Genomic DNA, 21207 nt, shown 5'->3' with positions numbered 1-21207 from the left:
CGAGCTGCCTTAAATTGAAATAGCACTTTAAAAAAAAAAAAAATTAAAATCCTAATAGCTTACTTCAAAGATGTCTGGTACTACATTCATCAGCTAGTAAATACTCCTCTGTGAACAGTTCTAATACTAGTTGCTCTTTATTCCAAAACTGCATAATTGCCTAAACTTCAGGGTAAATCATGCCCACAGATCCCCTCCCCTGCTCCCTTGTGATTAACCGTATTGGGCACTAAGACATTTGATAGAATAGTGAGAAAGGGCTTAATCCCAAAGTCTGACAAGTTAATTCCTTAGGGCGGGTTCTTACTTTAGCAGAGAGCTACTGTAGCAGCCCTGTGCAAGGGCACACAGAAAACAAATGATTTTTGTTGTGCTCTGTTTGCATTTCCACGCTGTGGGGAATAGTGATGTGGAAAAATGAATGTCCCTGCGATTCTATGCATGGCAGCTGAGCAGAGCAACCTTCCATTATAGTTTAGAATAAAAAGGGGATGAAACAATGCCTTGCATTGTAAAAACGCAAGGCACTGCTCCCCAGCTGCGATCAATACTGAACAAAGTGTAACCAGTGTCAGAGTTCCACAGAGGTTTTTTTATGGCTAGCAAAGGCTTGGTGGTTCTTGTGCTTGATAAGTTTAATGTGCTTGATTAACTGTGAAGTTGATATTGGCATATAGTGCATACTGGTTTGTGGGCTGAGGGTAATAACCTAAACAATACAACATAAAAATAGTATATGCAAGCAAGCTGGGAAGCCCACTTTCCCATTATATTTTGAAAGTCCCAGATCCAGCCTAATGAAAGAATCACTTTAACCACGTTTATGTGCAGTGGCTGGGAGGGAACAGTGTCTTTCTGGGAGGACATACCTGTATGTCCTCCCTGAGGAGCGCCTTGTGCTCCCCCCCGGGGCAGAGAATCACTGATTGGGGTACTGGGCCATTGCGATTGGCCCTTGCACCGTGTAGTCACTGTGACCGATGCGATATTTGGGTACAGTGTTGCATGACTGAGTAATTGTCAAAGTGTGACATCACTGAAAAATGCCCTAAGCAGGAAGGGGCATTTTGATGCATAGGTTTTATTTATACAGCTAATTATTACATTTTTTGTTTTAAGGTTCTTTTGGCTATGCATGCTAATGTAGAAGATCGAGGTATAAAAGGAGATATTACTCCATTGATGGCTGCTGCTAATGGGGGGCATGTTGAAATTGTGAAGCTGCTACTAGCCCACGATGCTGATGTGAACTCCCAGTCATCCACAGGTATGGGTTTGATTTTTAATTTACAGGTAGGTTTTCCAGTTTTTCTGCCGAACTAGTTGCTTTCAAAAAGTTTGTGTTAAATACTTTTGTTTTGTTTTTTTCCAATAAGGAAACACAGCACTTACATATGCTTGTGCTGGCGGCTATGTAGATGTTGTTAAGGTGCTGCTGGAATCAGGTGCTAGTATTGAGGACCACAACGAGAATGGTCACACACCTCTTATGGAAGCAGGAAGTGCTGGTCATGTGGAGGTGGCCAGGGTCCTTCTTGAAAATGGAGCTGGAATCAATACTCATTCCAATGAATTTAAAGAGAGTGCACTAACTTTGGCATGCTATAAAGGTAGATATTTTAAATCTTTACCTTTTTTGTATCTTTAACCAGTGGCTCCTATAACATAGTAATATTATGTTTATTTGCCGTAACTCTTATGTGGTTATCAAAATCTTGGCCTTTTGCCTTTTTTGTGGTGCTTTTCCAATTATAAGGAAATTCATGAAGGACAAATCATCCAAAATAAGTCCTAAAGACTATATACTTTTGGTAGTATAAGGAATGTTAGCAGTTTTTTAGAGTCTTAAGCTCATAGCTAATGTGCAGACTGGTTTGGTCCATTTTGAGCGCTAAAGGAAGAGTTTCTCAAATAGTATTTACAATATACTTTTTGTTCTGTCATGATATGGCATTACCATCTTTTCCCAATTTTTTCAGGTACAAGTTGATTGTATATCTGTTTCTATCTCTCATTAGTAAAACATGATCCTGATTTAGGGATAAAGCTATTTTTTTTTTTTTTTTTTTTTTTAACTAAAATTTGGCTTTTGGAATACAGTGTTTTCTGTCATAAAACCACCTAGACCAAATATGTATAAAATACACCTCTGTAGGTTGCTCTTTTAAGGGTTGGGATTTAAATTTCATTTTACTTTTTAGGACATTTAGAGATGGTGAGATTCCTTTTGGAAGCAGGAGCAGACCAGGAGCATAAAACTGATGAAATGCACACTGCCCTAATGGAAGCTTGCATGGTAAGTAATTGCTACCTCTACTAAGGCTGCGGCTCTGATATTATTTAAAGCGGAGCTCCAGTCAAATTAAAAAAATAAAAGCCAGCAGCTATAAAAACTAGCTGCTGACTTTTAAAATTAGACACCTGTCCCTCGATCCAGCGCAGTCCTCACCGCAGCCGGGTCCGCCGGCTGTCCTCACCGCAGCCGGGTCCGCCGGCTGTCCTCACCGCAGCCGGGTCCGCCGGCTGTCCTCACCGCAGCCGGGTCCGCCGGCTGTCCTCACCGCAGCCCGTCCTCCCTGGTGCCAGTATCTTCAGTTTGGGCACCCGGCTGTGACAGCTTGTGGCTTCACAGGCAGGTGTCCACTGCGCATGCGCGAGTAGCACTGTGCTTTGTGAATGGTCTCGTAGTTTTATGGGGCCTGTCACATGTCTGAGAAGGCTACAGGGTGGGCGTGTGGGATTCCAATTATTAACGGGGCGCGGGAGATGAAGCTTTAAAGCGAAACTTCCCCTTTTGGGTAGAGCTCCACTTTAAATACAGACTCAAAAGGTTGTGTGCTTGGCAAGTGTGACTGTAGAAATACAACATGAATAGTGTTGGATTTGTTTGTGAGCAAGTAAGGTACTTTTTTAGCTGCTTAAATACCATGTATTCTGGTGACAATTTGTGCTGTAAGTCTCTAATATGATTAGAGATTGGGTGCCATTTTGTCCTCTAATTCAGCATTGCAGTATCATGTCCTGAGCAGTACTACCCTGGTTACTGTAATGAATAAAATATAATGTAAGTAAATAAAAGGGTAGCTATAAAGGAGCATTATACAAATAAAAACATATGGATAAAGGTGCATGGTAAGTTTTCATTAGATTGAATTTTGAGCAATAAATTGTAGCTGGAGTCATCCAACTATGCTTGTAGTTTAGCTTGGATTTTTTTCTCCTCATCACATAAAGATCAGTTAAACTTTTAGTTTAAATCTGCTAAATGCAATCCAGGTTCATAAAAACAAAAGGTGTGCAATGCCTTATGGTTTGTTCTCTGTCTAAAGCTGCTATAACCAGGGTAGAAAAAGCCTGTCCCCTGCCAACAGCTGAATTAGGACCCTTGCTCTCTGTGGGGACGACTAAACCCCCGGCACCCAAAACAGCTCTGTGCGTGAATGAACTACATCTATTGTCAGTCTCCATGAGCTTCTCAGAGAACTGCTATGGTGCTGGGGAGCACTCTCATAGTCCATTGATACTTCCTCCCTTTCAGTAACTGCCTTAACAAGAGAGATGGGCTGAGAACCTGCAGGATTCAGGCATTGTACCCTGCTACCTGTTCGTGGGTGTAATGCCTTACAGGCTGCAGTGTAAAAAACATTTTAAAAAATGCTTTTTTTGTCCTGCCTGCATTTATTTATTTTTGTATAAAGGTGAATTTAGCCTTTTAAAAAGCTGCGGACTTCATTAAGTAAATGTATTTGCTATGAGTAATATAAAATCAGTATGCTGCCTTTCTAAAATTGTCTGGATTTGTGCATTGTTTAGACTCAGCAGACATGCAGTATTGTGCATTATTTATGTTAGATGAGAAGCAACAGAAATAAAAGGCCAGCACAATTTTTTTTATTTTTTTTAATTCAGATGCAGTAAGATTTCTGTTTTAACATGGTCTCCATTTTGACATATGTAAAATTGTATTTTTCTCATCCATCAAGAGACATGGAAATTCAGAAAAATGCTCCAGAAAAGTGTTTTTTCATTTTGTTAACGTTTGAATTTTTTAAAATCCAAGACATAACCACTTCAATACTGGACAATTTTACCCCCTTCCTGCCCATGCCAATTTTCAGCTTTCAATGTTGTCACACAAATAGAGCTTTGTTTTGTGTGGGGTTTTTTTTTTTTTTTTTTTTTTTTTTTTTTAGTAAAGACGTGTAGCAGAATACATTTTGACCTAAATTTATGACTTTTTTTTTTTTTTTGTTTTAAATAGTTTTACTGGACATGATTAATAGCAAAATGTCAGTCAATAATATTGTTTTCTTAAAATTGGCGGTCTTTTTTTTTTTTTTTTTTTCTTTTATAGTGCAAAAAATATTTTACAGACTTTTTCTTGCAGTTCTCCCCCTTTCAGGATATCAGGGAATCCTCTTATCCTCAAGTTGTTTCTCCTAGACCTGTTCTCATGTACTTCTATTTTATACTGCAGTTGTTTTTGCATATTCCTCATCAAAGCGGACCTTTTTCCTAAGTCTGAAATGATATGGGTATGTTTGTTGATATTTCCCTCTATTTCTTCCGTTCTCTTTAGCAGATGCCCTAGATCCTGACGTATATTTGTCATTTCTTGCTTAATAGTTTTTTCCAAGTCCTTGAACATTACAGTCATCTCTCTTTTGTTCGGCACTTGCAAATCTTTTTCAAGATCTTTCCTCGCTAAGTTTTCTGTCCATTGTTGGCTACTACTATCCAGACCTATTGACAATCTGGGGCTATTCTTCAAGGTAGTTTCCATTTCCCCCTTTTCATTTCCACTATAGGCCCTTTCTGGAGTCGCATTACCCTGGGAAGTAAATTTTTTAATTGAGCCCGTCTGTGACCCTTTAAGCCCACTTCCTTTAGCGCTTTTATTCTTCATATCTTCTGCACTTAGTATAGCTCTTAAAACAGCAGGAGGCTTTAGGCAGTATATTGGGGTATTAATATTAAACAGTCTCTGCCACTTTAACACTTCATTTTCTTATTTCTTTTCCCAGGTCTCTTCTGTAGCCACTTAGTAATTTCTCTTTCCCTTTTCAATTCTGTTTTCACTTTTCCAATCCCCTGGGAATCCCCTTTCTCTCTTTGTTGGTGGTTAGCAGTCCTTCCCACAGTTCAACACAGTTACACAATTATATGTGGGATCATACATATGGACTCACCCTCCTTCACTTGTTCCCTCACCCAGTGAGTCGACTCAGATCTTCAGCCGTCCACTCACCGCACTCATCCAATGTCTCTGGGGGATTCCTGCAGGGTCTTCTGTAGATTTATGTGCTCTGTCGCCTTCCACTCCTGTGCTGCTGATGATTTTATAGATTTACAGCCGGCATCTCTGTTCTCCTGTCAGGGAGCCGGCGTTTGTCAGGGAACCGGCCGGCGCCTCTGTTTCCCAGTGCGGCTTTGCGGCTAGCCAGCGTGGTCACGCCGCTCTGCTCCGTCTCCCCGGCAACCCGACAGCTGGTCCCAGGTCTCCGCGATACAAACACCGCCCGGAGCTCCGCATCCGCACTCGCCGTCTTCTCCCCTCAGCACGCCGGCACCCTCTCCCCCTGGGGACCTCCTCGCTCAGGTAGGGCTTCGGGCATTAAAATGCTCTCGTGGTGGTGGTCTCCTCGTGGGTTATCGGAGAGCACTCACATCGTGCTCTCCGACGCCGCCATGTTTAGGCTCCTCCCCCTTGATAGACCCTCCCCCGCCATGATAGACCTGAAACAGAGGTAATTAAACTGGATGGAGTCTTTAGATCAGGAAAGCCCCAACAAGGTATCGGGAAGGAAAAATCAAGAGATTTGATTGTTCAGCTGCAAAATCATGGAGATAAGCAAGAGATTTGGAGAAGGATTAAAGGAAGAACTTCTATTAATTATGGAGATATAAATATCCAGATTTTTGCGGATCTATCGTACGAGACTTTGTGGAGAAGAAGAGCATTGAGGCCCCTGTTAGAGCAGATGAGAGCAAGAAATGTCCATTATAGATGGGGTAACCCAGAGTGTCTGATCGGATGGAAGAACGGTGTTACAGCATACATGAGATTTCCCGAGGACTTAAGAGACTTCTGTGACAGACTGGAATTGCAGAGAATGAGGATTAGTGGGTGGGAAACAGAGATTGAAATAGGTATTGGGGGAAAAGAAGTATGGCAGGAAGTAGGTAGGGGGGAGGTAGTGAGGAGTTAGTTGGGATAGAGTGAGTATTTTTTTTTTTTTTTTTTTTTTTTTTTTTTTTTCTCTTGTCCCCTAACTTTCTCCCCAAAGTGTCCCGTTAAGGTTAAAAAATTTTAAGGAAGCGAGGGAATTGGTGGTGGTTGGAGGGTGGGTAAGTCGTACATGGGAGGAGTTCAACCCCAAGGTTTAAACAAAAAATCAAAGGTGGTATCTTCACCACAAATGATTGAAAGGCAGGTAGAAGGCCTAAAAGGGGGTGGGGTGGGGGGGTGGGGCGGGGGGGTGGTTTGGGAGGGAGGGGGGAAGAGACGGGATTTGGGTGGGAGGGAGGGGAGGAGGTATTGGGTTAATACTCTGCAGGACAGAAGGGATAAAGAGGAAGAGGCAATCTGGAAGAGAGATGGAGTTAATTGGGAATGATGGAAGAAATACAGTTTATAACGTATAATGTGAACGGGCTGAGTTGTCCAGGGAAGAGATTTAGGTTGTTTAATGAGTTACATCATAGGGCGACGTCAGTGGTATTTTTACAGGAGACGCATTTTGAGATAGAGGCAAATGTGAAATTGAAATCCAAACACTACCCAATATGGTACTATGCAGATTCTCCAATTAAAAGAGCAAAAGGGGTTGCAATAGGTCTGGCAAAGAATATGAGATTTGAGCTGGAGGATAGAAGAACCGACCCGGAGGGGAGGTTTTTATTCTTAAAGGGTAGACTTCAGGGGATTGAGTGCACTTTAGCCAATATATACTGCCCTAATAAAAACCCGGAGATGTATATGAAGGGCCTGTTGAAAAAATTAATGGAATTTAAAAAAGGGCGTTTGATAGTAGCTGGAGACCTAAATTTCTGTATGGACCCACAAAAGGATAATACCTCTTCTGTGCAAAGAGAGGGGAGTAGATCTCTGAGAGCTTTGAAAAAAGTGATGCATGAATATCAACTAGTGGACACCTGGAGAATAACGCATATGAAAGACAGAGACTATACTTTCTTCTCTAATGCACACGAGATATACTCGAGATTAGATTACATCTTAATAGACCACCAACTTATAGATCATCTGGTTAAAATTGACATAGAGACAAGGACGTTCTCGGATCATGCTCCGGTCGTAATGAAAATGGGATGGGGAAGAAGGTGGACTGGAGGATTGGGGTGGAGATTAAATGAGGCTCTTCTTCTGGATGAGGATGTAGTTCAGAAAATTGAGAAAGAGATTAAGGCATACTTTAAGGAGAACGAAACAGAGGAAGTATCGATAGCTACAGTCTGGGAAAGCCATAAGGTATTCATAAGAGGAATCCTGATTGCGACAGGAGCAAGGAAGAAAAAGGAGAGAAGAGAGAGGGGCAGTGGGCTATTAAAAGAAATATCGGACTTGGAGCAGATCCATAAGAAGAAAATAACAAAAGATACGAGACAGAAGTTACTGGATAAAAAAGATGAGCTAGAGAGGTTGATGGATGAGGAGAAGAGAAGAGTATACAACAGGGTTTTGAATGAGAGATATAGATGGGGAGACAGACCAGGAAGATATCTAATGAGAGCTTTGAATAAAAAGAAAAATAGGAACTATATAGAAAAGATAAAAAGTTCAAAGGGGCAGTTGGTCCATTCAAATAAAGAGATTATTAAAGTGTTTACGGAGTATTACAAAAAGTTATATAATATTAGCCCCCAAGCCCCCCTAAAAGAAGCTCAAGAGGGAATTAATGAAAAAAAGATGACATACTTAAAAAATGCGGGATTACCAAAACTAAGTGAAGCACAGCTGAACTTCCTAGACGCAGAAATTTCCCAGGAAGAAATTAAAATAGCATTAAAAAGCACAGGGGGAGGAAAAAGCCCAGGCCCGGATGGCTATACAGTTAAGTATTATAAGAAATTTAGTAAAGTACTGTTACCCAAGTTGGAGAAATATATGAATGCTCTAGGAGGTGAGATGGAAGTGAGGAGAGAATCCCTACAGGCCCATGTGGTACTTATTCACAAGGAGGGAAAGGATCCATCTCAGTGCTCCAGCTATAGACCTATCTCATTATTGAATACTGACACTAAACTGTATGCAAAGGTGTTAGCAAACAGGTTGAGGGATCTGATGCCTGAATGGATCCACGGAGACCAGGTGGGCTTTGTACCGGGGAGAGAAGGTAGAGATAACGGCTTGAGAACCCTGATGCTTATTCAGAAAAGTAGAAAAGGGAAAGCCCCGGTGGTGCTCTTGTCAATCGATGCAGAAAAGGCATTTGATAGAGTGGACTGGGGCTTTATGATGGACAACTTAAAAGCGCTGGGGATAGGTGATAGAATGCGGGAATGGATAAGTAAATTATATAGAGAGCCTACTGCAATCATCACGGTAAATGGGGAGAGATCAGAACCCATTGGAATGTCTAATGGTACAAGACAAGGCTGCCCACTGTCCCCTCTGCTATATGTATTATCACTCGAACCCCTGCTGTCAATAATAAGAAATAGTGGATCGATAAAGGGAATTCAGATAGAATCCATAGAACATAGAGTAGCGGCTTTTGCAGACGACTTACTGTTCTATGTGGGGAATCCCCGAATAACTCTCCCCAATATAATGAAGATTCTGAAAGAGTACGGTGAACTATCAAATTTAAAAATTAATCCATCGAAAACAGAGATCCTGAATATTAATATACCAAAGAGTGAAAAAGAAAAATTACAAAAAGATTTCCCCTTTATATGGAAAGAAAAAGAAATAAAATACTTAGGGATAAAACTCACTGCCTCATCTAAGCATTTGTATAGATTAAACTATATCTCTTTGATAAATGAGATCAGGGAAGACTTAAAAAGACTAGAAGGAGGAAATCCATCTTGGATAGGACGTATAAACCTAGTCAAAATGGTAATTATGCCTAAAATACTATATAGATTTCAAATGGTACCAATTAAAATTCCAGAAGCCTTCTTTAAGATAATGAAAAAAATGTTAACAAGATACATATGGAAGAATAAAAAACCTAGAATAGCATATGAAACTTTGAGTAGGACTAAAGAGAAAGGGGGATTGGGTCTCCCAGATGTCAAGAGATATTATAAAGCAGTGGTTTTAGCTAGAATATATGACTGGACATTTAACTATAAGGGGAAAAGTTGGGTAACAATTGAAAATGATCTTAGTGGCATTAGACTGAGTCAGATGATATGGGTTCCACCACAGTTCAGGGGAATTAAAGAAAGCACAAGTACCTATACTTTAAATGTTTTTAGGGTATGGGACAATTTACACAAAAATATGAAATGGGAATTTAACTCTATATTAATGCCTCTCACAAATACTGAGTACTTTCCCCCGGGAAAGAATAAGATATCAGGGAGATGGTTTAGAAAGGAGGACACCCAACTGAGAGATGTTTTGGTGGAGGGGGAATTGAGACCACTTAAAGATTTAATAGAGAAGAAGGGAGATATTTTTATTAGAATAGACGAGTGGAAATATCATCAATTGAAATGTTTTATTGGAAATCTACCGAAACCCCTGAGAATAAAACAGGAGTGGAATATGTTTGAAAGGTTGTTAGAGACACGTAGGGATGGGAAGCACGGTATTTCTAAAGTGTATAGAATACTCACAGAATTAGACACAAACACAAAGTTAATTTTTATCACAAAATGGGAAAGGGATATGGGAGTTGGGTTTGATGAAGATAGACAGAGAAAGATGTTTAGATTGATACACGATAATGTTAGTATGAGAGAGGTTGAGGTTAATTATAAGTGTGTCACACGATGGCACATTACACCAAGTGTAGAGCACAAGATGAATGGGGAAAATTTAAATATGTGTTGGAGAGGATGCGGAGAGATGGGCACGATGTTTCACATATGGTGGGAATGTCCGAAAATCCAGGTTTTTTGGAAGTTAATAGTCAAATTGATTAAAGAAATAACTGAAATTGACATAGGGTTAGACCCAACGACGTGCCTCCTACACAATGTGGAGACATCTGTAAATAAATATAAAGATTCAGGTATCTGGTACTTCTTGAATGCGGCGAAAGGGTTGATACCCAAGTTTTGGCGGAAAGCTGAGGTACCGAAGGAGGAAGACTGGATTAATAGAGTAAACCAGATAGGTAGAATGGAAAAATCATACCATATGCAGGAAGATAGGATGAGAGTTTATTTTAGGAGATGGGAAAAGTGGGAAAGAGCAGGATTGAAAGAGAAATATAGGAAAATATGAACTAGGATGTTAGCAAAGAAATTAACAAGCCTCAAGAGATTAGAATGGGTTAGAGTCTGCAGAGGGGGAGGAGGGGGGATGAGGGGTGGGAAGGGGGAATAGTGGGATGGGAAAGAAAAGAGTTTTTAGTAAGGGAAAGGTAGAAATGTTATAAATGTTTATTCGTATGAGAATTATTTCCCTTTCTGGGTTTTTGTATTAACATGAAAAATTTAATAAATGACTAAATTAAAAAAAAAAAAAAAAATATAGTGCAAAAAATAACCGCTGAGGCAATCAAATATCACCAAAAGAAAGCTCTATTTGTGGGGGAAAAAAAAAGACATAAATGTAATTTGAGTGCAGTGTTGCATTGACTGTGCAATTTTCAGTTAAAGGAACGCAGCGCCGTATAGCAAAAAATGACCTGGTCGGGTGGGGAGGGGTTAAATCCTCTGGAGGGCAAGTGCTTAATAAACTCAACATTGTGGATAATGTCAGACTGGGTTACCTTCTATATGGACTATGGTTTAGTGAGCAAAAGCTTAGGAGGTAGTCACTATTGTAATCCCTGCCATTTTGTTTCTAAACACTTCATAGCATGAGCACATTTAAAATTTTGCATTTTTTCCCCCTCCTTTCTCGCCTGTGGTGCTGGGAACATGCTGCATTCCCTTGGCTGATTTATACAGAGATATAGTCATAGGAACTGTTGACCTATTTCTAGGCAGTTCCCTTTGTTCAATTTCACTCAAGACCCCTTTAATCTAGCACCTTCAAGATGTGGAAAAATCAGATCAAACCTTGGATTACCCAATGCTTCTGTCCAGCCAAACAAAGATCTCCCTGACGTGGTGGATCTCCAGTCTTGCCCTGGAATTGGGAAAGTAATTATTTCAAGAGTTTGAATGTGGTATGAACAGATGCAAATCGTACGGACTACAGTTGTGTCCAGGTGACACTCACTGCAGAAGTCAAAACTCCCCTTTGGAATTCTGGAACTAAGAGCCCATCCGATTGTCTCTGCAACTTTGGACCTCCTTTCTGCAATGTCAACCAGAGTACAGTTAGAAAATACCAGAGCAGTGGCCTATATTAAATCAAGCTTGGCAGCCCCAAAGGAAACGTGTCTAATCTCATGGGCAGAAACTTCGATTTCAGCTCTTTCAAATTGCCAGGAAGATTTCCTAACTCAACAGCTAGACCCAGGAGAATGGTTTCAGTGTTGCAAGGCCTTTCAAAATTTCTGTATCTGGACATTCTGTCCTCTGAGTTCAACAACACGCTTAACCAGTTCATGGCCAAGACCAGGGATCCTGTAGCCTTTGCAGGAATGGCTGTTCCAGGGACCCATGTCCAACTTTTTTGACTTCTGATGAAGCTCCTCCCACAAATGCTGTGCAATATAGGAGGAAACTGTCCCAGTGATTATCATTGCATCGAACTGGCCCAGAAGTATGTAGTAGACAGACATACTCAGACTTCTGGTGAATAGGCCGTGGCCTCTTCCAAACAGACCAGACTTGCAAAGCGTCCTGCTTTTTCACCACTGGCTTCAACAGCAGGGTTATTTCTGACTGTTCCCATTTTACTCCGAACCAGCAAGTCCAACTCCCACAAAAATTACTGTCATACAAGGACAACTTTCTTTGCATGGTGGGACAACAGAAGAATTAACCCCAGGGACTAGTCTATCACTTGTATTTTGCCCTGTCTTTAGTCTGGCCTTGCCCAGTGTCTGGCCTTGAGTACCTTTTAAGGGACAGTTTTTTGCCTTATCCATCCTCTTCCAGAAACTTCTTGCCTCCAAATCCATTATCAAGACTTGCCTATGGGGAGTTGCTCATACAGTTCCCAAAGTTAGACGACCTGTGTCACCTTGGGATCTTAACTTGCTCTCTGCTGTTCGAACTGCCCTTTGAATTGATTAGAGGCATTTCTTTGGAAGACCTAACCTCCTTAACGTTGTCTTCACATCTGGGTGTGTTTCTGAGATAGCCGCTCTCTTGTAAAGAGCCTTTTTTTTTTTTTTTTTTTTTCTCACAAGAACAAGGTTGTTTTGAGGCCAAAACCTACCCTTTTTACCTATATGAAGACATTTTCCTCCCTTTCTTCTGTCCTGCCCCCAAAAAACTAGAAATTTATCTTATATTGTTTGGATCTGGTTGGGGCTGACACATGGTTTTACATGAGTCCCTTTTTGTTCTTTCTGGAGGTTTTGTTAGAGGACACCTTATTTGCTGCTCCACCATTGCCAGGTAGATCATACAACTTGTTTCCGTGGCCTAAGCTCTTAAAGTGGTATTAAAACTCCAACAGAAAATGTAAAGCTGTGTCTGCTCTTTCCTGCCGTTTGGTACAGCATTACATGACCATGCAACTGCCAGTTAAAGTAACGCTGTGTCAAATCTCAAAAAATGGCCTGGTCATAAAGGAGGTGAAATCTTTCGGAGCTCAAATGGTTACAGTAATCTCTATCTGGCTAGTACCTACTCTGCCCTGTCTCTGAAGACTTATTGGTGAGTAGATAAGTGCATATACTCACCATCACACCAAGGATCTCCAAATGTGGTCCAAAAAGGCTTTTATTGGAAAACAATCACATCACAGAAGGAAAGTGCAATGTTTCGGAGCCACACAGGACCCCTTCGTCAGGCATGCATGTGATCACATGCCTGCCTGCGCGGCTACATGATGGTTCACTTTTTCTTCTGTGCGGTGATTGTTCTGCAATAAAAGCTTTTTTGGACCACATTTGGAGATCCTTGGTGTGCTGGTGAATATCTGCATTGATCTTTGATGTCTCCAGTATCCAGCCGGTAGTTTCTACAGCACCCAATATTGATCAGCCCTGTTTCTAGGAACTCCCCTGATAACCAGTGTTTCTAATTTCATGAGTACTTTAGCCCTGGCCTTTTATTCTTCAGCCAATATGTTGCCTAACCTCACTGTGAGCACAACATGTGTATAAGTTTAAACACACTGCGAGACAGTGAGGGACTGTCCCTCTGTACAAGGTGCCCACAATTAACTTCCTACTAAAGAGGTGGGGGTTGCTTTCAGCACGCCTACTTATGATGCTGACATCTGCAGCCTGGAGTCCCTTCTAGCCCTCCTTGGCCCCATTGGGTGCGGCTGGGTCCTCTGCTGTTTTTATGTGAGTATTTTTTTCTGGTCATGGAAGACTTTATTCCCCAATTTATACAGTTGTTTGCAAACTCTAGTCAGAGGTCAGAAGCACACTCTCTATATGGTTTACCATAGCTTGTGAGCCATTGGCTGCAGAGGCTTTCTGATTCTGAGTAGTTAAAGTTCTTGAGTAATGAACTTATCCCTGAGAAGTTGTACTCTGCTGCTATTACTCCTGAATTTAAGGAAAAATTTACTGTATAGGAAGATTCTGTTGTCAAGGACCAGGCTATCCCTGGCCTGGTGGCTCAGGAGTTTGTTTATGAAGCTGGGCAAGTCCTTGACATTTTTGAAGACTCTCCACAATGGCTGTCCGCTTGTCAGGCAGAGAGGGGTCCAGCTCACCTGTCTGTGCAAGAAACATTATTTATAGAGTCTGTTTCCTTATTAGAATCCTGGAGATTTGGCTGCCCCTTCTGCATTGAACTATTTGTTTCAGGTTCTATCAAATTGTCACAGTGGTTGAGTCACGGAGGAACCAGAAATCTCGCTGTGGCAAGAGTGCTTGTACTGATAGTCCTGGGCTGAAGTGCATGTTGCATCTTAGTTGGCTGTGCATATTCGAGAAGTAAATAGCTGGCTGGCAGATTTTATCAGCCGGCAGTGCTGGACCTGGGAGAGTGGCCTCTACTCCCAAAGTTGTTCCAGGAGCTATTACTGGGTCTACGGGCTTTCACTCACTCCAGTGTATACCCTGGACTGGCGTGCAGTCTTTTTTTTTTTTTTTTTTTTTTTTTTTTTTTTTGTTAGCCAGTGTCCAGTCTAATTTTAGGCGGTGATAAACCATGAAAGTTAATGATTTCCTGTGTCTCTCAATGGACTCCCAAGAAAAGCATTTTACGGTTAGTACTTAAATCCTATTACTGTGTATATTATGCTTGTGTCAACAATTTCCTTTTTGTATGTCACACACAGGATGGCCATGTAGAGGTAGCTAGACTACTCCTTGACAGTGGAGCCCAGGTGAATATGCCTGCTGACTCTTTTGAGTCTCCTCTGACTCTTGCGGCTTGTGGTGGTCATGTGGAACTGGCAGCTTTACTAATAGAACGAGGTGCTAACCTGGAGGAGGTAAATGATGAAGGCTATACACCACTTATGGAAGCTGCCCGAGAAGGACATGAGGAAATGGTTGCATTGCTGCTTGGGCAAGGTGAGCTTAAATGTATTGTCCTTGGTGTTTATTGATCTTTGGCAATTTTTTTGCCTTGTCTGTTTAAGAAAAAAAAAAACATACGTCACCTTTTGGGGAGGTTTTCCACCAGTTGTCCTGCTAAAAGTAGGAATAAAGCAACTGGCATAAGTTATACATTTTTCACATTATACTACTAATAAAAGTGTGTTTTAAAGCTGTCTGTGTTCTGTTGACATCAAATGAACAAATTTTGTTCCAAAAGGGACACATAGGCAAAAGAAAAAAGTTTTGGGCTCCATTCATGGAAATGGTTTTTAGCTCTAGTATCAAAATGAAAAATAACCTGTGAACAAGTGTATGGAAGATTGTCAAACCAGAACCAACATTTGCACATGCAAAAGAGCTTTACATTTGTATTTTAAAAAAATGTTTTAATGTTGTATTAATGTTACAATTGTTTTATAGGTGCAAACATTAATGCTCAGACAGAGGAGACTCAAGAGACTGCCCTCACATTGGCGTGTTGTGGAGGTTTCCTGGAGGTAGCAGACTTCCTTATTAAAGCTGGTGCAGATATAGAGCTTGGATGTTCCACTCCTTTGATGGAAGCTGCACAAGAGGGTCACCTAGAGTTGGTGAAATATCTGCTTGCAGCGGGTACGTTATAGTGATACACCGAAATGAAAATTCTGGATGCACTTGGCCAAAAACCGAAACGGACAGTTTTTAAAAATGTATTTTTCAAATGCAATTTTTTTTTTGGAAAAAAATACACTTTAATGATTAAAAAAAACGCACAATATATACCCCAATTTCTTTGTAAAATCTGAAAGATGATACTACGCCGAGTAAATAGATACCCAACAGGTCATGCTTTAAAATTTGCGCATGCTTGTGGACTGGAGTCAAACTGCCATACTTAAAAATCTCCATGGGTGATGCTTTAGAAAATTTCTACAGGTTACCTGTGCAAAGTTAGGTCTAGTGCTAGAGTTATTGCTCTTGCTCTGACGTTCGTGGCGATACCTCACATGTGGTTTGAACACCGTTTACATATGTGGGCGTGGCCTATGTATGCGGTCACCACTACGTGTGAGCATGGTAGAACGAGGGCACTTTAAACTTTTTATTTTTTTTTTAACTGCCCTTTTTTCAAGGGGGAAAAAAAATGTTAAGCACTATTTTTCCTATCACAAGGAATGCATGCCAGCTTTGTGATAGAAATAATTAGTGACAGGTCCTCTTTATGGAGAGAGATGGGTCAATAAGACCCCACATCTCTCCTCTGCAATGTAAAGCATTAGATAAAAAAAAAAGCACCGATCCTAGTGCTTTAAGAAGAACCGACCACCAGTTGAAAAAAATGATACCAGGATGATGCCTGTAGCTGCAGGCATCATCTCGGTATAACTTCACGTCCAGCGACGTACCAGTACAACAGCTGAGAACACAGGCATATGATGAATTGGCTCTGTGGATCAACATTACCACAATTCATTCTTTTCTGTAATGCCCATGTTGAGGGTTAGGCCCAAAAGCGTTTTAAATTCAGAAACCGTTATAGGTTTCCATGCGAATTGTCTGGCAAGAGCTGAATTTGGGTGGGCGGCCGGCCATGTATTGTGCATAGAAATTACCTTGGCCCACAATCAATTGATACTATACTAATGGCACTGGGAGGGTTATGGGACGATCAAAGGGTTAAATGTGCTAATCTAACGCATGCGTGTAAAATGTAGTGATGCTTTTACTCGGTACCGTGTTCTCTATTCTCTCCCTGGACCGACGGGTGGGGGGCGCAGGTGCATTCACACCCCAGGAAGTGGTTAAATATTGGGGCATAGGTCTGTCAATACTGTAGATGTTTACGCTTTTAAATTCGTAATATTTTGGATTTTTTATACTGTATTCGTTAAAATGGCTGCTTTTATTCTGCAGGAGCTAATGTTCATGCAACAACTGCAACAGGTGACACAGCTCTGACGTATGCTTGTGAAAATGGGCATACGGATGTGGCAGATGTGCTGCTTCAAGCTGGTGCGGACTTGGTAAGCAATTTCCTTTAGTTGTTGGTCCATGTTTACTAGACCCTTAAGCATTTCTTAAGTTTCATTTCTATATGTTTTAAGGAGCATGAATCTGAAGGAGGGAGGACCCCCTTGATGAAAGCTGCAAGAGCTGGTCATGTCTGTACTGTTCAGTTCCTCATAAGTAAAGGTACATTCATATTTATAATTGCACCCCTTGGTTACCTCTTTTATCATAAAAGATCACTGTTCTGTTTTTATTTTTGAGGTCTGTTTAAAGCTCTGAACTCTTTGGCTCCATTCACATCTGAATGTAGCTTTTTTAGCATGATTTTTCGTGCATATTTTACTGTGATTTTTCTGCGGTTTTGCACGGTTTTATGCGGTGGTTTTAGCTTTTGGGGTTTTCTTATTAGCCAGTAGAGAAACATGGGGCGCCAACGACCTATGAGTAATCAGCTGTCATCGGGGTACCCCCACTGACAGCTGAATGTTAAATTAAAAAAAAAAGCCGGCAATTACAAAATAATAAAAAAATGACGTGGGGTCCCCCCTTCCATCCATACCAAGCCCTTTGGGTCTGGTTAGGATTTTGAAGGGAATCCCCACGCCAAAATTAAAAAAAAAAAAAAAAAATGTTCAGGTCTGGAAATGCAACATTGCCTATCTATGTCCTTTTTTGCACAGTTTTCTCTTGAACCATGCCCAATCTAAAGATTGTTCAGCCATCATTTCATACATAAAGTAGTATGGCAGTGCACAGCACCTGCAGTGACATAGACAATATTGTATTCACTACTGCTATAGTGCCATTATAAATCTCTTAATTTTTACCCTTATAAATATACTCTGAAACTAGCAGACTAGTGTAAAGATAATGGTTCTACAATGGTAGATAGTTTATGAAAATTGTAGGCTACTTAATATCCTTTAAGACTAAGGTAGTTTTTTCTTTATCCTCATATATGTTTAAAAAGAAAAGCAAAATAGTCTATGTATTAGTTTCTAGTATGTAAAAAGTTGTATCTTGTTTATAATTGGTATACTTTTCATTTGTCATGTCTGCTTGAAATTCTTAAAACCCAACAGAAAATAGTATTGCTCTGACTGATTTCACTTACTTTATTTCTGTCTTAGGTGCAAATGTCAATCGGACAACACTGAATAATGATCACACAGTGTTGTCTCTTGCCTGTGCTGGAGGACATTTGGCGGTGGTAGAGTTACTTTTGGCCCATGGGGCTGATCCAACGCACAGATTGAAGGTAAGGTTTTCCCTAATTCCTTCCGATTCCACATAGCAGTTACCAAAATGTTAAACCAGCTGCAGAATAAAATGCAGTTAGAGGTGCTTTTAGTCCTGGTTCTCACTTGATCCAGCTTTGAAATCGTGCGACTTTACTTGAAGTCACACGATTTCAAAGTCACATGCAAGTGCAACTTGGAAGACATCTGTGCGACGTCATCGCGAAAAAAAAAAAGTTCAGGAACTAATATCAAAATCAGTGCGACTCCGACTCCATTTGAATGCTTCCATTGCGGACAATAGTGTGCAATTTGTCATGCGATTTGAAATTGTCAAAATGCATGACAAGTCGCACCAGTGTGAACCAGGGCTTAGACGCTCTTCAAGAACACTCCTCAGGGCTCTAAATCCCAAGGAGCTCTAATATGAACAATCTGACTACTTGAAATTTGATCTGCTCTGTCATACCTATCAGTCATTTCTAATGGCAGGTTAAACCAATTAGTACAATCTTTGGTCAGTTGTGGGGCAAAGGGTGCAAAAAGGTGAAGACTAGCTCTCAATCTAATCAGAAAGTGAATCTTGCTGAGCCTCAGTTATTAGAGTTATAAGGGCTGTTGGTATTACTAAGGGTAGCCAATGTGATTCATGCTTGTATTCTATTTTCGTTGGCAGGCCTGAATCTGGTTAGTTTGAGGCAGTTCGAATACTAATAAAACAATTTAATTTATAAGCCCTAGAGTTAAATAGATGTGACATACAAACAAATCTAAAACATGCAGTATGTGTCATTTGTATCTCTAGAAAGTTTGAATTTACTGAAATATACAGTAACTTTAAATGTGGTAGACTCTTCAAAATAATTTTTATGCTGCACAGCAGCAAAAAGTAGTTCAGTACAATTTACAGTTCATGGTTACCGTCTCTTGTGCTCATGTTTTTTTTTTCGTTTTTTTTTTCTTTGTGCAGGATGGTTCTACAATGTTAATTGAAGCTGCCAAAGGAGGTCACACCAGTGTGGTTTGCTACCTGTTGGATTATCCCAATAACCTTCTCTCTGCTCCCCCTCCTGATGTTACACAGTTCACCCCACCCTCTCATGATTTGAACCGGGTAATATATGTCTTGATTCTTATTGTATTAACCTTTATACTCAATCCGTTCCTACTTTGTACTTTAATTTCTAAATAAAGTAGAAATTTTGAAGTTGATATGGTATTTTAGAGAGTTAAATAAATGTTCTGCCATCCTTAATAGACCACCATCTTTTTTTTAAATTGGGGTTTAGGAAGCACATGCTTAATATTTCTACCTAGCCACTAACATTGCAGCAGTCATTGTCAAACAAGGTGGGGGCCAAATACCAACAAAGGCTAGTGCTAAGGTATTCTCTCCTCTGGGGTAGTACTTGAATTATCAAACTTGAGATGCTTGAAGACCACACTTGTCTGCAGGTGACTCTAGAACAGAAAACTGTTTAAAAAGTGGTGTCACCTGTTTACCAAATTGGTACTGTCTTTATATTCTGTGAGGAGATAAGAATATATATTTTTTTAGTGATAAGCATATGTGGGTTTTGCTAGGTATGATTTTTTTCTTCCTTTTACCTTGGAGTACTTTGTGATATTGATTGCATGTTTTTAGGCACCTCGTGTACCAATGCAGGCACTGCCAATGGTTGTCCCACCCCAGGAGCCAGACAAACCTCCAGCAAGTGTGTCTACAAGCCTTCCTGTCAGAAGTAAAGGTTAGTTGTAATGTTAGACCTTTCATCTTTTTGAACAAATGAGATTTGTATTTCTTATTCCTCTTGCACCTTCTTCTAATGTTATATTTCTTGCTTAGAGGCAACGTGTCTCATTCTTTTAATCAAAGATATTAAAGAAATACATTAAAAGCGTTATGCCTCTACATTCTAAATTTGATTTAGAAACATAGTAGTAGTGGTAATAGTAACTGCTCATGATTTTGATTTTTCATACACTTAAAGGTAAAACCCACCCAAAACTGAGATGCAAGTTTTCAATTTTTAAGTGTGTATTGGCCAACTGAATGAGCCATTGGCTTCTTGCCTTGTGGCTCCCTTGGTAAATATCTCCACTAAAATGTTCTCTTTTCCATGTACATCTGACATGGAGATAACCAATAAAGCCGCCTTCCTACTTCATCCTAGTTTAATTACGCATAAAAGTAAATATTACATGTGCTGCTTTCAGCCATTAGCATTTACAGAGCAGTTTTTCTTTTCTGAGCTGTCGTGTTATAGCATAGTTTTTGTCTGCTTATCCTGCCAGTAGATCCATTGATTTTTCACTTCCTGCAACAGGGTGATATTGCTCATTCTTTGGTGATGTCGCACAGCACTTTGTCATATTGGTCAGTATAGTCTTCAGCTGGCCATACACAGCTCAGTTTTTTTTTTTTCGTTTCAGGCTAAATATTGTTCCAACCACCGTACCACAAAACTTTGTTGTGGAATGGGAATATGGACTTTCAATGTGCCACAATACAGATACATACAAAAAAAGCTGTACATTTTTATGTAACATTAAAAGGGGGCTGAACAAAACATACTGAACCGATTTTCCTCATCCACTTATTTGATGTGGGTGTGGGAATTCTCCCCACTGTGTCATTGTATTCTGACAGCGGAGTCAGCTGGACTCCCCCACTGTCAGAATACACTGATCAGCTTTGCAGCCTATACCTCATTGGGAGGGGGGTGCTGCCCTGCTCAGAGATTCCCCCCCCCCCCCCCAATCCTTGAGCTACAAAAGATAAATTCTGGTCAGAGGGATCCAAGGTACCATATCCCTTTACATAAACACAAAGAAAAATGCTTTTACCACTTTTATAGCAAGATATAAATTACTTAAAAACAATTTTTCACAGTAATTTTTGCTTGGAAGTATCCACAACTTAAGTTACTGAACATTTCTGTGGTGCAGTGATCCTCAAAAGATATATAGTACCACAACCAACTGTTCAAAAATTAACAAATTATTCGTTAACTTGCATATACAAAATAAGTGACAATTAAAAAAAAAATAAACTTCAAAATGGATCAACCTTTTGAATGAAGTTTTTGTTATTTTGTTACTTTTTTGTTACTTGTTTTGTATAATCTGTAACTTAATGAATAGTTTAATTTTTTTTACAAAGAGATTTAGATAGTAGTGCCTGCAAGATATACAATAAAATGGTAGTT

At 40.2% G+C, this 21207-nt stretch overlaps 1 protein-coding gene across 1 annotated transcript in view; it reads left to right on the top strand.

Moving 5' to 3' along the window:
• Positions 1–21207, top strand: part of ANKRD17 (ankyrin repeat domain 17) — a gene marked incomplete at its 5' end in the record, with an annotated part of 115845 nt that overhangs the window by 13314 nt on the left and 81324 nt on the right. Inside the window, 10 exons of the mRNA XM_089679612.1 lie at positions 1120–1267; positions 1377–1610; positions 2202–2296; positions 14507–14744; positions 15192–15383; positions 16665–16774; positions 16856–16943; positions 17891–18018; positions 18969–19112; positions 19644–19746. Coding sequence (XP_089535738.1) covers positions 1120–1267; positions 1377–1610; positions 2202–2296; positions 14507–14744; positions 15192–15383; positions 16665–16774; positions 16856–16943; positions 17891–18018; positions 18969–19112; positions 19644–19746 — 1480 coding nt within the window. The remainder of the gene's footprint in view (positions 1–1119; positions 1268–1376; positions 1611–2201; positions 2297–14506; positions 14745–15191; positions 15384–16664; positions 16775–16855; positions 16944–17890; positions 18019–18968; positions 19113–19643; positions 19747–21207) is intronic.

The sequence above is a fragment of the Staurois parvus genome, unplaced genomic scaffold (genome assembly GCF_062004578.1).
Source record: "Staurois parvus isolate SC_StPar_1 unplaced genomic scaffold, SC_StPar_1.0 ptg000227l, whole genome shotgun sequence".
Lineage (NCBI taxonomy): Eukaryota > Metazoa > Chordata > Amphibia > Anura > Ranidae > Staurois > Staurois parvus.
The sequence above is the reverse complement of the archived record's forward strand: the minus strand, read 5'-3'. Positions and strand labels throughout refer to the sequence as shown.